Below are 14,290 nucleotides of genomic sequence, written 5' to 3'. Positions count from 1 at the left end.
ATCTGAGCCACTACAATGGTTTTGAAGTAACAAAAATAAAAATAAAATGGAGTGGAGTGGGGGGAATCAAATGAAGGATCTGCTATACTAGGAGAGTTTTTCTCCTTAGATAGAATAAGCACTCAAGAGCAAGGTTAAGCTTGTCACTTGACTCCTGGTAGTCTCTACAATTCCTCTCTGAAGTAATAGTTAGCAATATTGACAATCAAGAAATACCTCTCCTCCTCAGAGCTACTTCACACTGTAATGTTTCTGTGTGGGTCCAATAACAGGCACCAATAATGACTCACTCACTGGATCATCAACTTGTTGTGGTGAGTGGGATTGCCCATTCCTACGACCCGTGTGAGTGAAGCTGTCAAGAGTCTTGTACTCCCAGCAGGGTCACCCAAGGCAGTAAGGTCAAAGGGAAAGAGCTAGACAAAGAATGATCCAAGAAGTCCTCAACAATAGCAAGTGGTATGTTACAATGGCTGTGAAGGTGGATAAAGGCTGCAGCAGATAAGAATCTACCAGTCATTGTGACACTGCAAAGACTGTGTGTTGGTCAACTGATCTACACACATAAAACAAATTCACGCACAGGTGTCTTCCAAAAACCCATCCTAAACCCCAATCCATGAAATCTGGAAGCCCCTAGTCATGAACCAGCACATGGTCAGTGGATACAGATTCAGTTGTTCTGATTCAAGGAATGAGGCAGTTGAGTACCTCAGCAGGATCCACTCTGTTCACCCTGAAAAGGGGGAGGGGCTAGACTGGCTTGGGAAGACAGGTGAACTAATGCCAGTGTGCTGGAAGAAGCAAAGATCACTAGTGCTGAAGCAAGGATTCTTCAGCATCAACTTTATTGGACTGGTCATGTTGTTTGGTTGCCTGATTATCATCTTCCAAAGCAACTACTCTGTTCTGAACATAAAAATGGAAAGCGTAATGCTAGTGGTCAACAAAGGAGGTTTAAAGACTCCTTGAGATCTAGGGGTATAGGGTGGTATACAAATTTAATAAATAAAAATATAAATATAACAGTAGCACTTTGCCAATATAGTAGTGAGGATAATGTTATTCCATCTTTTGTATCAAAAATATCAAGAAAATGAGTGATAATTATATCTGCTGTTTCATTTCTGTTCCACGTTGAGGGATTAAAACGGTGTACTGAAATAAATATTTGATTTATACATATCTTGCTCATTCAAATTCTGATTGGTTATTGTTTCACTATTGCATCAAACAAATGGTGGTGATTTTTAGTTTCTCTGTCTCTCCAGATCACTGATGGAATAGATATTTACAGCCTGAAAATTGAGTGCTTCGTTACCTCCCGATTTTCCCACAATGTCATCACTAGTCGAGCTGTCAATCGTGCAAATGTGTCCAAGGAAGCCTTATTTGATGTGGAGCTTCCAAAGACGGCTTTCATCACCAACTTCACCATGTGAGTACAACTTACTTTCTAAACAACTGTCTTGGGGAATTGAGCACAATACAACTCAGTCTTCGGAGACTTAAAATACTTGGTGTTTCATTATTTTCTTTGCTTTCCATCTGATTTCTTTAGTTAAAGGGTGATGGTTAGTTTACAAATAGGCTCCGTGGCCCTGAAAATATATCTGTGATGTTTCTCCCCTCACAATGACTGGTCAAGGCACGTTGCAACTTGGATTTCACATGTGATAGGAAAATTGTTGCAGTAAATGTGTTGAGTGAATGTCTGCAGTTGCTCAGCTGGTGGGTTAAATTTTCCTCCTCTGCACTTTTCTTTCAACTTGTCCAATACTTGACCCAACACTGTTTTAACAACGAGCCCTCTATGTGGAATGAGTTTTCCTCATGACTGCATATTTGGTAAAAACTACAGTTTCCTCATACAATACTTAGCCTAACATTTACCAACCTGGTGACAATGATCCAATATGATGGAAGTTGTAGTCAAAAAAACCTCTGAAGGGCACCAGCTTAGAGAAGGCAGCTCTACCTCAAGCTTCCTGTGAACAAAGGCACTTATGCGCAATAACAGAACAATGCATTTTATTGTTTCAGCTGCAAAGCTCTGCCACTGTGCTATCTTGCACTGTTCAGGAGAGCTGTGCCAGTGCCAGTGTTAGGAGGGTGGATCTGTGGGTTTGTCACACCAGCTGCTACTGCTCAGCTACACTGGCACATGAGTTCATCAAAAGTCTTCTTTGGGGTAATAGCCATCCCTTCCTTCTCAGAGGAACCCAAGAAGCTTCTTTCCATCTAGCCCAGTGTTGTCTACTAACTGGTAGGAGCTTTCTAGGGTTTCAGACAGGACTTTTTCTCAGTGCCAGGGATTGAGCCTAGGGTTTAAGCATGGAAAGCAAGTACTCTGAGCTCAGACCCTTCCTCTTTGACTGCAAAACAATTGATATTCCAGTACATGGTATTTAATACACCTAACCCAGGGGTGTTGGGTGTATTAACAGCATTGTTGTTGGTCTCAGCCTCCAATCAGACTTCAACAACATGGCCAAAGGTCAGGAATGATGACACCTGGCATCCAACAACATTGAAAAGTCACCACACTGGATGCCCCCGGCTTAAGACAGTTGAAAACATTCATCGTTTAAACAAATGTACAATGTACCCAGAAAAAGACGAAGTCCTGTAAACTGTAATGTGGAGGGAGGCAATGTGATTTAGTTGATAAGTCATGAAGAAGGCCAATGAAATTATTTTCAGATATCTGCATAGAAGTTCAGATATTTACAGTACCTGCTGTTTCTTCTCTAGGACTATTGATGGTGTCACCTACCCTGGAACAATAAAGGAAAAAGAGGCTGCCCAGCAACAGTATCAAAAGGCAGTTTCAAGAGGACAGACTGCAGGTCTTGTAAAGTGAGAGTGAGACCCTTCCATATCCTGATAGTTTATTTACACTCATAGAATCATAGTATTATAGAGTGGGGAGGGACCCTGAGGGTCATCTATGTGGTTTTTGTGTTTATATTTTTCATTCTTATTTTGTGAACCTCCTTGAGATCTATGTCCACAGCATTCTCCTAATCCACCAAGCTTGTAGCTCGACTCAAAAAAAGGAATTGGATTTGTCTGGCACAAGTTGTTTTTGAGAAACCCATGCTGGGCTTTAGCGATCACTGCATCCTTTTCTAAGTGATCACAGACTCACTGTTTAATTATCTGTTTTTGGACCTTTCCTGATATTGATGTCAAACTGACTGATTGATAGTCTTCTCCTCCCCCCCGTCAACTTTCTAAAGAGAGGTACAACATTTGACCATCTCCAGGGTTAAGGTTAGGACCTCACTTGTTCTCCAGGAATTATCCAAGAAGATTATAGACAGAGCCTCTGTGTTAACACCCACAAGCTCCTTTAGTACCCTTCGGTGAAGCTCATCAGGCCCTGGAGATTTGGATTTTTTAAAAAAAGTTTAGAGATCTAAGGGTTTCAATGGGATTGTTACTTTTGTAACATTAATGCTGTTAATCTTGTAACAAACTTCTTTTTAACCTGTGAAGGGCTTCTGGGAGAAAAACTGAAAAATTCAGTGTTTCAGTCAACATTGCAGCAGCCAGCAAAGTCACTTTTCAGTTGCAATATGAGGAGCTATTGAAGAGATCCTTTGGAAAATATGAATTGTTTCTAAAAGTAAACCCGAAGCAGCTTGTCAATAATTTTGAGGTAATGTACCTATTATATTAAATGGAACTGTTGTAAAAGTTTGCCAAAATTATATTGAATGAGTGACAAAAGCTCAAAGAACTGGATTAATCTTGTTAAAGAAGATAGGTGATTGGTTCTGAGTTACCTCTCCTTGCTGCAAGGGTGTTTGCTGTAGATAAGATGCTTAATTCCCTCTGAACTGTAGTATCTGTGACTTTGTCAATTACAGCATTATTCAAATTAACATTTCAGATCGAGGCAAACATATTCGAGCCCCAGGGCATCAGCTTTCTGGACGCAGAAGGATCTTTCATCACCAATGACTTGTTACCAGTCATACATAAGTCTTTCTCAGGGAAAAAGGTATGTTTTACAATGATACATAAGGACAGTTCCACAGCACTAAAAATGTTCACTAAACTTGGGACAGCAATAATTAATTGGGAGGTCTGGGCTAGATGTTTATTTGTGGCTTTGCCTTGTACTTTCAGAGTATTTAATCTTCAATGTACTTATTCTCTTGCAATGTTATTGTTCATGTTTTCAACAATAATGCCAGGTGAAGAACAAAAAACCTTTCATAACTGTTTGTTAAAATTTCACATGGATGGATGCTTGTGCTTTCAGGGTCATGTTTCTTTCAAGCCTACCATGGACCAACAGCGAACTTGTGTAGATTGTCAAACAACACTGTTGAGTGGAGATTTTGTCATAAAATACGATGTGAACAGAGAAACCCCAGGCAATTTACAGGTAAACAGAACCGATGTGAACTGATGTGCCAGTGGATGTGATTGCAATGTCATCCAACACTTGTTTTTGTTTTTGTTTTGCAGATGGTCAACGGGTACTTTGTACATTTCTTTGCACCACAAAATGTTTCACATTTGCCCAAGAATGTTGTTTTCATTATAGATATCAGTGGCTCAATGTCCGGACGAAAACTAGATCAGGTAACCAAGTACTCTAAAATCAACTCGAAATGTAACCAACACTTAAGTTAATGGAGAGAGGGTGTCTCATAATCATTTATTCCAAGCAGTTTAGACAGAATGCCTGCAGAGTTTAGTGGATGCTTTTGCTGAGTATATACTTAAGTCATTTAGAGCCTGGCTGCACGATTATTTAAGGTTTTGTGATTAGGGCAGTTAGCGAAATTGCTAGTAGACAACTCACCTTATTTGAGAAACCATTGTTTTCTGGAGAAACCGTAGAAAAGGTATTCTATTACTAATTTGTAAACTATTACTGTCTCCTTTTAACTGTCCCCTATAGACACTGTGAAATAGCAGTGGGACAACATTATGAAAGATGAACAGTCTTTGGACAAAACCTCCTTTCCATTCAACTTTGGCAAGGAATTGGGAGATATTCTTTAAAAATTACATAGATTTTATTTAACTCCCAGAAGACTGCTGATGATGCACCCTAATTGTCAGGAGGTCCTACACATGAGTAGGAGTCCGGCAGAGACACATGCTCGACTGGCATGTTCTCTCCTTCCTGGTTGGTCTTTCGGGAGATTCAAAAGCTTTCTCCAGCCCGAACATCACAGCGACTAATACCAAGAGGCATCCGCACACTTCAGGATCAGCAGAGTATAGACAGTCAGTGTTCAGACTCAGTAGCGCAGCAATTTGGCTAATCTACGTTTATTTACATATATACACTCAGAGAATCGTAACTCAGCTCCTTCCTCTTCAGCATCAGACAGCAAAGAGAAAGAACAGAGGACAAAAATCCTACATCATGGAAACACAGTAATAAAAACATCCTGTCTCTGTCACTTCCCACAATGTGGAATGAAAACCTACACCGTCATGCGATATAAACAATCCCATGACTGCAACACAGTGAATGAATCCTAACATCCCTCACTAATAAGTTGGAGAGGGTGTCAGTTAACTGGTACCTATTATCATTTGGAGAGGGAGACTACCCCTTAATACAGCAATTTTGGTTCTTCATCTTTGTGGAAATTGGCAAAATTACTTTAACACTTTGTCCACATTAATAATGACCTGATATGATTGCTTATGCAAGCAGCGAGTGCTATTATAGTAAGACACTGGAAGAATCTAGAAGGAGTAAATGTTATAAATTGGTATAGAAAGGTATGGCATACTGCACTATTAGAAAAAATTGACAAATAGATTGAGACTTCCACGGGGACAAATTTAAAAAGACAATTTTACTGCAACTTGAGTTGACTTTATAGATTTTATGAGCACAGCCACAATTGGTAATTTTATGGCAGCAGCTTTTCATATTGTATAACCTCCCCTTCCTTTGGTGAACTGGGGGAAAGGAAAAGATTTCTTTTATAAAACCTCTTTATCATAACATCACTTATACTACTGGTGCTCTAGCTGTATTACTATTTTGAATTAAGGTTTAATCATTTCTATTACTTCCATTAATCTCAAAGTATTATTTATTTTAAGATTTTGCACTATATTTTGGGTTGGTTTTTTTCATTTTATGTGAATCATGATTCACTATATATTAGTTGTAGTTTGATTAGTTTGTTGCATTCTTCTTCTTCTTCTTTTGGTATGTTATACTGGTGTAACACCAAATCAGTTATTGAGCACGCTACTCTTATGGAAATTCCAATCTTGGTGTTTTATAACTCTTATTGTGGAAAAATATTTGTTGTTCTTATTGTTAAAGATGTGATAAGCATTTTTTTATTTTTAAAAAATCACTGATTGTCCAGTAGAGGTGGAAAGAAGGGAATTCCCCACTGCAACTCTCCCTTGCCCATGAGCTCAATGCTCACAGAAGATGCCCAGCAGTTTCCCACCAAGGACTCTATATAAGAGTCCAGGGTATCCAGAGCTCCCACAGAACCCTTGAGAGCTCCCAGGGTCATGCCTTGCAAGCTGTTGTCTCTGCAAGCACTGAGCTCCAAATGAAGCCTTATATGTTTTCTGGACCTGGAGTTCCATAAACGCCACCTCTCCAAAAGGGCTAACCGATATTAGCTTAAACAAAATAAAAAAATTCCTTCCAGTAGCACCTTAAAGACCAACTAGGTTAGTACCGTATTTTTTGCCCTATAGGCCCTCCAAAAATGAAGGGGAAATGTGTGTGCGTCCTATGAGGTGAATGCAGGCTTTCGCTGAAGCCTGGAGAGCGAGAGGCGTCGGTGCGCACCGACACCTCTCGCTCTCCAGGCTCCAGGAAGCTATCCGCAAGCCTTGCGCGCCCGGGGGAACTCCCCCCAGTGCGCAGGGCTTGCGGGCAGCAGCTGGCAGCGCGGAGCACGGGGCGCCCTTTGGAGGAAGCCCCGTGCGTCGCGCAGGTGTCCGCAGCCTGCCGCCCAGCGGGCGGGGCGCCCTGAAGCAGAGCGCCCCGCGCGCCGGACAGACATCCGCAGTGTGGGGACCCCTGCAGGAGTTCCCCGCAGGGCTCCCCACCCTGCGGATAGCAGCCTGCCGCCCGGCGCGCAGGGCGCCCTGAAGCAGAGCGCCCCGCGCGCCGGACAGACATCCGCAGTGTGGGGAGCCCTGCAGGAGTTCCCTGCAGGGCTCCCCACCCTGCAGATAGCAGCCTGCCACCCGGCGGGTGGGGCGCCCTGAAGCAGAGTGCCCCGCACGCCGGACAGACATCCGCAGCATGGGGAGCCCTGCAGGAGTTCACCGCAGGGCTCCCCACGCTGCGGATAGCAGCCTGCCGCCCGGCGCGCGGGGCGCCCTGAAGCAGAGCGCCTCGCGCGCCGGACAGACATCGGCCAGCCCCACAAGCTCGGGGGACAGCGGGGAGGCGCAGCGCTGCCATCCCACTGTTCCCCGACCTGGTTTTAGGGGGGAAATAAAGGAAAAAAAATTTCCTTTATCCCCCCCCCCCAAAAAGTAGGTGCGTCCTATGGGACGGAGCGTCCTATGGGACGAAAAATACGGTACTTGGTATGAGCTTTCGTGTGCATGCACACGAAAGCTCATACCAAGTACTAACCTAGTTGGTCTTTAAGGTGCTACTGGAAGGAATTTTTTTATTTTGTTTTGACTATGGCAGACCAACACGGCTACCTATCTGTAACTGATATTAGCTTGTTATGCAGCCTTTGGGGGCTGGGGAAACATGAGAGACTCCTCTTCTGATTCAGAGGAGGGAGGCAAGCCTGAGTCCTCCAGTTGAGGGAGTCCCATTCTATATCTGTATACAGGTTCAAAAGTGCCAGGTGGGAAGAGGGAGTAATAGTTTGTTTAGTTACCAAAGAGATCTCAGCAATCAGCTTACTCCAAAATTCAGCCACCTTTGAACAATCCCTTCATATGTGCTTATATGTACCAACTACATGACAGTCCCTCCAACACAGTGAAGATGTATCAGGATAGAGAAAACAGAGCAGTCACAGAGTAGGGTACCTGTCATGTACTAACTTTTGAGAGAGCTCTCAAGTTTGAGGTGAATGGAGACTTGGCCCACAGACCTTTCTTCTGCTCGTCATCCATCTGTATGTCCCAGTTACATTCCTACAAGGGCTTTTGACTCTGAGCCCCTTTAGGTTCTGTTTCTTCATCAGTGCTCTGGCTTTAATTGTTTGTCCTTCATTATTTGTACTTTAGACAAAGGAGGCATTGTTAAAAATATTAGAAGACATAAAGGAAGAAGACCACTTCAATATTGTGTTGTTTGGGAGTGATGTAGAGAAATGGAACGATACCTTAATACAAGCTACTCCTGAAAACCTGGCTGAAGCAAGACGCTATGTTCAGAGTATTAATACTCGTGGAAGTAAGTTGCAGGAGGAATGGGGTTTTATTTATTTAACAAATGTAATATTCCGCCCTTCCCTTTGAAGAACTTCAGAGCAGCTTGTAGTTAAAATAAAAATAAAACAATATTTGGAAATAAAACACTAAAATAATTATTCTACAGCAGGACAATATTTCTATCAGCAGTTCTATTAGCTGTATTATAATCAAAAATATAACATTTTTAAAAAACCTAAGTAAATGAAAATATCATTACATGGTTTAAAAGGTTGTAATATTTGGTGTAAGATCAACCTCCATGCTGACAATATTCCAGAGATAGGTTGCCACAACAAAAAGTCTATAGTTGCCTAATCTATGCCAGCACAGAGAAGGGTTATGGAGGCTCTGAACTGCTTAAAAAAAACACACCCTCTGCTGAAAAGCAGGTCACTGACACAATAGTGATGGGTAGGCTTTTCTTAAGTTTTTATTCCCATTTTTTCCGTGAATGGCCCTGCTGCTCTTCCCCTGCCTGTAATGTATGCATTTACTTGCAATTTACATAACATTTTCAGGTATTCTGCTACCCATCCCTGTGAGATGTCTGCTTACCTTAAACAGTCAGGCAGCTTTGTGGCCTGGCCTTAGCCCACATCAGAGATTTGGCAGCCAGCTGGGGAGGACTGTAGGCCTGCCTGCAGATTTGCCAACAGCAGGCAGGCCTAGGTCTGGGGATTTCCCACAGGGTGGGCCCAACCGGCCAATGGGTATCACTTGGGTCCTTCCCTGGGGAAAATAAATTGAGGCTGCCCGACACTCCTCTGTTTCTCCATTGGGTCTACCACCCTTTTTTCAAATGCTGCTTCTTTTATGCTGAGACCTTGCTATGAACATTGTTGGCCTCCATATTTGGAGGTCAGGCAGGAATTTTTCCACTTGGCAAATTGGCACTGGCCACTTGATTTTCACCTACCTCATAACAATCACCACAACTTTCTGAGGTTGGGCACTGAGTAAGCCTTAGTCTTGGTTGGAGGGAAGGTTGTAGCTTCTGCCTACCCCTCCTTGGTTAATGGTATCCATGTTGCTTCTGCCCAACCCCCAGGCAGGGGCTAGAGCCATTAATAAATGGCTTCACCGAGTGCCTATGCCAAACCTTTCACAACTGTAACCAATAAAGTTGTGGCCTATTTGAACCCCAAAACTCTATAGCATCTGGTTATTTCATTACATAGGGAGCGACTGGGTAACAGGGTCTTGGCACGTGACACACATGCCACATTTCAGGCAATCATTGGAGTACTGAGTTTGATTTTCATCGTAGAAAGGCAAGGAACAAATGGCTAAATAAAATACTGGCCCCATAAGCATCCTCCAAGACAACAATGCCCACTTACCCCACAAAGAACTCCCAGTACGTTTCCGAGCACAATTCAAAGTGTTGGTGCTGACCTTTAAAGCCCTAACCAGCCTTTGTCCAGTATACCTGAAGGAGTGTCTCCACCTCCATCGTTCTGCCCGGACACTGAGGTCCAGCTCCGAGGGCCTTCTGGCAGTTCCCTCGATGCAAGAAGCCAAGTTACAGGGAACCAGGCAGAGGGCCTTCTTGGTAGTAGCAGCCGCCCTGCGGAACGCCCTCCCACCAGATGTGAAAGAGAAAAATAACTACCAAGCTTTTAGAAGACATCTGAAGGTAGCCCTGTTTAGGGAAGCTTTTAATGTTTAATAGGTTATTGCATTTTAGTGTCTTGTTGGAAGCCGCCCAGAGTGGCTGGGAAAACCCAGCCAGATGGGGGGGTACAAATATATTATTATTATTATTATTATTATTATTATTATTATTATTACCTACCTGCTCTCAGCAGCCAGAAACATCATAACCAGACACTGGAGAGACCTGTCAGGAGTAAGCATGGACCAGCGGTATCAAATAGTATGGGAAACAGCCTTACTAGCAAAATTAACCAATAAACTGAAATTGACACGGGGACAAATAGAAGAAGATGCCTTCACCCCGGTATGGCTCCCCTTTATCACATACACAGCTCAACAAAACAACGACAAGAACCCACCAACAGCATACAAATCAATATGGCTAACCTGATTCAAAAACACTCACCCACCCCACTCAAACATGAAAACAAAGTTCACCACAGCCGATCACAAACAAGCACAAGGAACACAAGCGAATAGCAAAGAGAACCTGCACAAGCGACGTTGACACAAAACCCCACACATACATTAAGTAAAATAGAAACATCGCCACCCGACCCCACCACACTCCCATGGCCCTCTCCACTTCTTCCCTTTTCTTCCTAATGTAATACTAATGTCTCAACAAATGAAACTGACCTGTAGAAAATGTAACAAGAAAAAAGAGATGTTGCACAATAAATCTTTAATAAAAAATACATTAAAAAGAACCATTCTGCAGTTTGAAATCCATTTAATAAAACAGTTGCCTGAAACCCAAATGTCCTCTTGAAAAGTAAGGTTTTGCATAATGTCTGGAAGGCAAGAAGAAGTGAGCTGTGCCTCATTGGGGTAGAGTTTCACAGCCTGCCACAGAAAAAGTCCTCTCCATATTCCCAAAGAAGTGTATTTCAGATGTTACACTATCCAGATTATCTGAAGAGGTAGACAGGTACAGGAAATGTGATCCTTCAGCTAATGTAATATTCATTCTAAAAGTCTATTTGGCTCTGGCATATTACTGTGGCTTCTCTTTCATCCCACAGAAGAAAATCCACAGTTAGTGATCAAAAGAGCTTTCTAGTCACACTCTGTTTTTACAATTTACTCCTCTATGTTCCAGCGACAAATCTTTTTGGTGGATTAATAACTGGAATTGAAATGCTGAAGGAAGCTCAGGAAGCTGGAACTTTGCCCGAAAGGAGTGCTTCTTTAATTATGATATTATCCGATGGCCAACCCAATAAAGGTATGTTTCCTGACAAGCAAATAACTTTGACATGTGATAAGATTGCTATGGAAAATGATAAATCTTCACAGAAATTTATAGCAGAGGTGTTATTTCAAATTTCAATTGCTGCAGATTGGAGGAGTAAGGAATTTTCAGTAGAAAGGTCAAGATTCACAACATTCAAAGGCCTGCTCTTTGATACATTCAATACTGCATTGTGAAAACATGTGTATTTCTAAATGATTTTTAATGGTTATTTTCTGTCTGATACTTTGTTGAAACTATGTCAATATTATTAGTGTGAGTCCAAAATTAAGCCTTTCTTCATTTGTCAGGGAGAGGCAAACGGGAAAAGATGAAAGGACAGAAACCAGCAGTTATAGAGAGCCTAAAGAGATTATCAGCAGCTTGTCGTCTGACAGTCAGTCTGACGTAGAGGGGGAGGAGGATGAGCCTGGGACAAGTCATGCTGTACACAGAGGAAGTAAGGGGAGGAGTTTTCGCAGACTTGCATGCTGGGTGCGGAAAAGGAGGAAGTAACATTAGAGGGAGCAACTGCGCACAAGGGGAAGGAGGTTAATGGAAACGCTGGAGATGTACGTTTGAACTTTGTCAAATAAATCAATTGTTTGGAACTGGCTGGGAGCCCGGAGTCTTATCTATGGCCAGCTGGACAGCACTAAGCCTCTGACAGCTTGCTCCCTCTCAACTATTTTTTCTGCTGGAAAGCTGGTGGAATAAGGAAACAGCTTCGACATGGAGAAGGAACTGTTGGAATTGAAAAAGCGAAATGTTGCTCTGGAACAAAGATCCCAAGACCTGCAGAGTCATTTGGAGGAAGCCCGGACTGCTCAGAGAGGAACCCAAGGTGGGCTATTGGCAGATGGGGGCAGGTGTGTGGGGGTGGAACGGTTCCAGGGAGACACTGAAAGTTACTTGGATTTCAAAACAGAGATGAAATATTTTCTGGAACTGGAAGGAGATAAGTTTCAGAACGATGCAGCAAAGGTTGCTCACATCATTAGACATCTGGGAGGAGGGGCTCGAAGCTGGATCAGGCCATTAATAGCCTCGGGGAATGAAGCCCTCAGAAATGAAGCCAAATTTTGGCAAGCAATGGATTTTATCTATGCAGAGCAGAGTTTAATTGACAGAACGCAGGAGGAGCTGCTGGCTTTGAGACAAGGCAAATCCACCGTACGCAGTTACTGGTCTGAGTTTGCTATGCTTGTACAGAAACTGGGGTGGGATTTAGAGGCTGACCCAGTACAAGCGATATTTAAAAGTGGACTTAATCCAGAAATTAAGGACGAGCTGGCAAGGGGGCCACGATCTAAAAATATGGACAAATTAACAAAGGCTGCTCTTGGGGTGGGTTTGAGAGAAGATGTGATGGCCTGGGAATCTGATTCAGAGGCTGAACTGGAGGAATCCCAGCCTGCACAGGAGTCCCCGCCTCCAGGGCCGGCTGAACTGGGGCAGGGCCTTGATTCTGAAGCGCCTGCACCTGTGCCGGATCCTCAGGAGCAGGAACCAGGTGAATCCACTCTGGCTCCAGAGGTGGTTGAGGACTCAGTGCCTACAGGTGAGTCTCCCCCTGGGCCCAGTAACCCTTCAGCCTCTCCTGAACTGCAGAGGCTCAGGGCAGAGAGGCGAACGGAACTGGTTTCTCCCAGGAGGAGTGCTCGCCTTAAGGCCAGGAGAGGCGGGTCTCCTGGGGGCCGGGACCACCCCTGGCCTCAGAGAAGATAAAGGCCAGTCAGCCCGGTCCCAGGTTGCGGGAGCAACGTCGTTGATGAGCTGTTTTGGCCAGCATCCAGTCCTGTTTCCCCCAGAGTTCCTGTCCTTGCCCAGCTTCCCGCTGTGGACCCTGCTTCGCCCGAGGAGGACTGTCTGCCGACCCTCAACTCAGGTCCTGGACCTCGCCCCACGGTAACCTCCCCCCTGGACCAGCACACAAGAAGCCAGATGGAGGGAGAGGAAGCAAGGCAGAGAGCGGAGTTTCCATGGTGACCGCATTCCTGAGATGCCAGCAGCTGCCTCGGAATGTCAACAAGCGCCAGAGCCTATGGAGATAGGCACAGCCAGGGCGCGGGAGAGTTTGAAAGCCCAACGGTCTGGCGGGAAGAAAAAAAAAAGACTGGCAAGCGGGAAAAAGATGTTTTGTGTGTCAGAAGACTGGGCACTTTGCCAGAGTGTGCCCAGAGCATCGTAACTGGCAGGGGATGGTGGGGGCCACCCAGCGGGCAGAGGGAGAGGAGCCCCAGCATTCAGGAAACGAAGACGCCTGGCTGGTGGGGAACTGGGGCAACAGCCAGGTGGGAGCAGCACAGAAAGTCCCCAGCTTGGACACCCCAAAGCAAGCATATTGTTGAAGGTGGTCTAGAACTCCCAAATGGACAGACGGTGGAGGAGTTGGTGCTAATTGATTCTGGGGCCTCAGCATCCTTTTTCAGCAAGGAGTTTGCGGTGCGACACCAACTGAACCTGAGTCCTTTGGGTTTTCCGCTGCAAGTGACAATTGATGGAAGAGAACTGCTGGGGGGTGAAGTGACACATCAAACACCCCCAATGCGAATGCGGGTGGCCACACACTCTGAGGTCATCACTTTTCACGTGGCCACACTGGCGGGGCCGCCTATCATATTGGGCATGAGCTGATTGGCGTTGCATGATCCGATGGTTTCCTGGCACCAACGGTCCCTGACGTTTGGCTCGACGCACTGCATGGAGAACTGCCTAGCCCAAGGGCTAGATCGTCAAAGCGAGGGCAGGAGGGCAGCAGCATGCAGAGCAGGGAAGAGCGAGATTCCGTCGTGTTACAGGGATCTACAGGAGGTGTTCAGCGAGAAAAAGGCGGATGCGTTGCCAACCCATCGGCCGTATGACTGTCAGATCAACCTGGTACCGGGGGCCACGTTGCCGTGGGGAAAACCTATCCCATGTCGGAGGGAGAGCTCAAGGACCTAAAAGAGTTTATTGAGAAAAACCTGAGAAGGGGTTTTATCAGGGAGT

At 44.5% G+C, this 14,290-nt stretch overlaps 1 protein-coding gene across 1 annotated transcript in view; it reads left to right on the top strand.

Moving 5' to 3' along the window:
* LOC307210195 (inter-alpha-trypsin inhibitor heavy chain H3-like) overlaps window positions 1-14,290 on the top strand; it is a 66,365-nt gene that overhangs the window by 28,937 nt on the left and 23,138 nt on the right. Inside the window, exons 18-25 of the mRNA XM_079965765.1 lie at window positions 1,272-1,438; window positions 2,755-2,859; window positions 3,502-3,664; window positions 3,899-4,009; window positions 4,274-4,399; window positions 4,483-4,599; window positions 8,221-8,389; window positions 11,168-11,293. Coding sequence (XP_079821891.1) covers window positions 1,272-1,438; window positions 2,755-2,859; window positions 3,502-3,664; window positions 3,899-4,009; window positions 4,274-4,399; window positions 4,483-4,599; window positions 8,221-8,389; window positions 11,168-11,293 — 1,084 coding nt within the window. The remainder of the gene's footprint in view (window positions 1-1,271; window positions 1,439-2,754; window positions 2,860-3,501; window positions 3,665-3,898; window positions 4,010-4,273; window positions 4,400-4,482; window positions 4,600-8,220; window positions 8,390-11,167; window positions 11,294-14,290) is intronic.

Source organism: Podarcis cretensis, assembly GCF_951804945.1.
Source record: "Podarcis cretensis genome assembly, chromosome: 2".
Taxonomy (NCBI): domain Eukaryota; kingdom Metazoa; phylum Chordata; class Lepidosauria; order Squamata; family Lacertidae; genus Podarcis; species Podarcis cretensis.
This window is presented reverse-complemented; position numbering and strand designations above follow the sequence as displayed.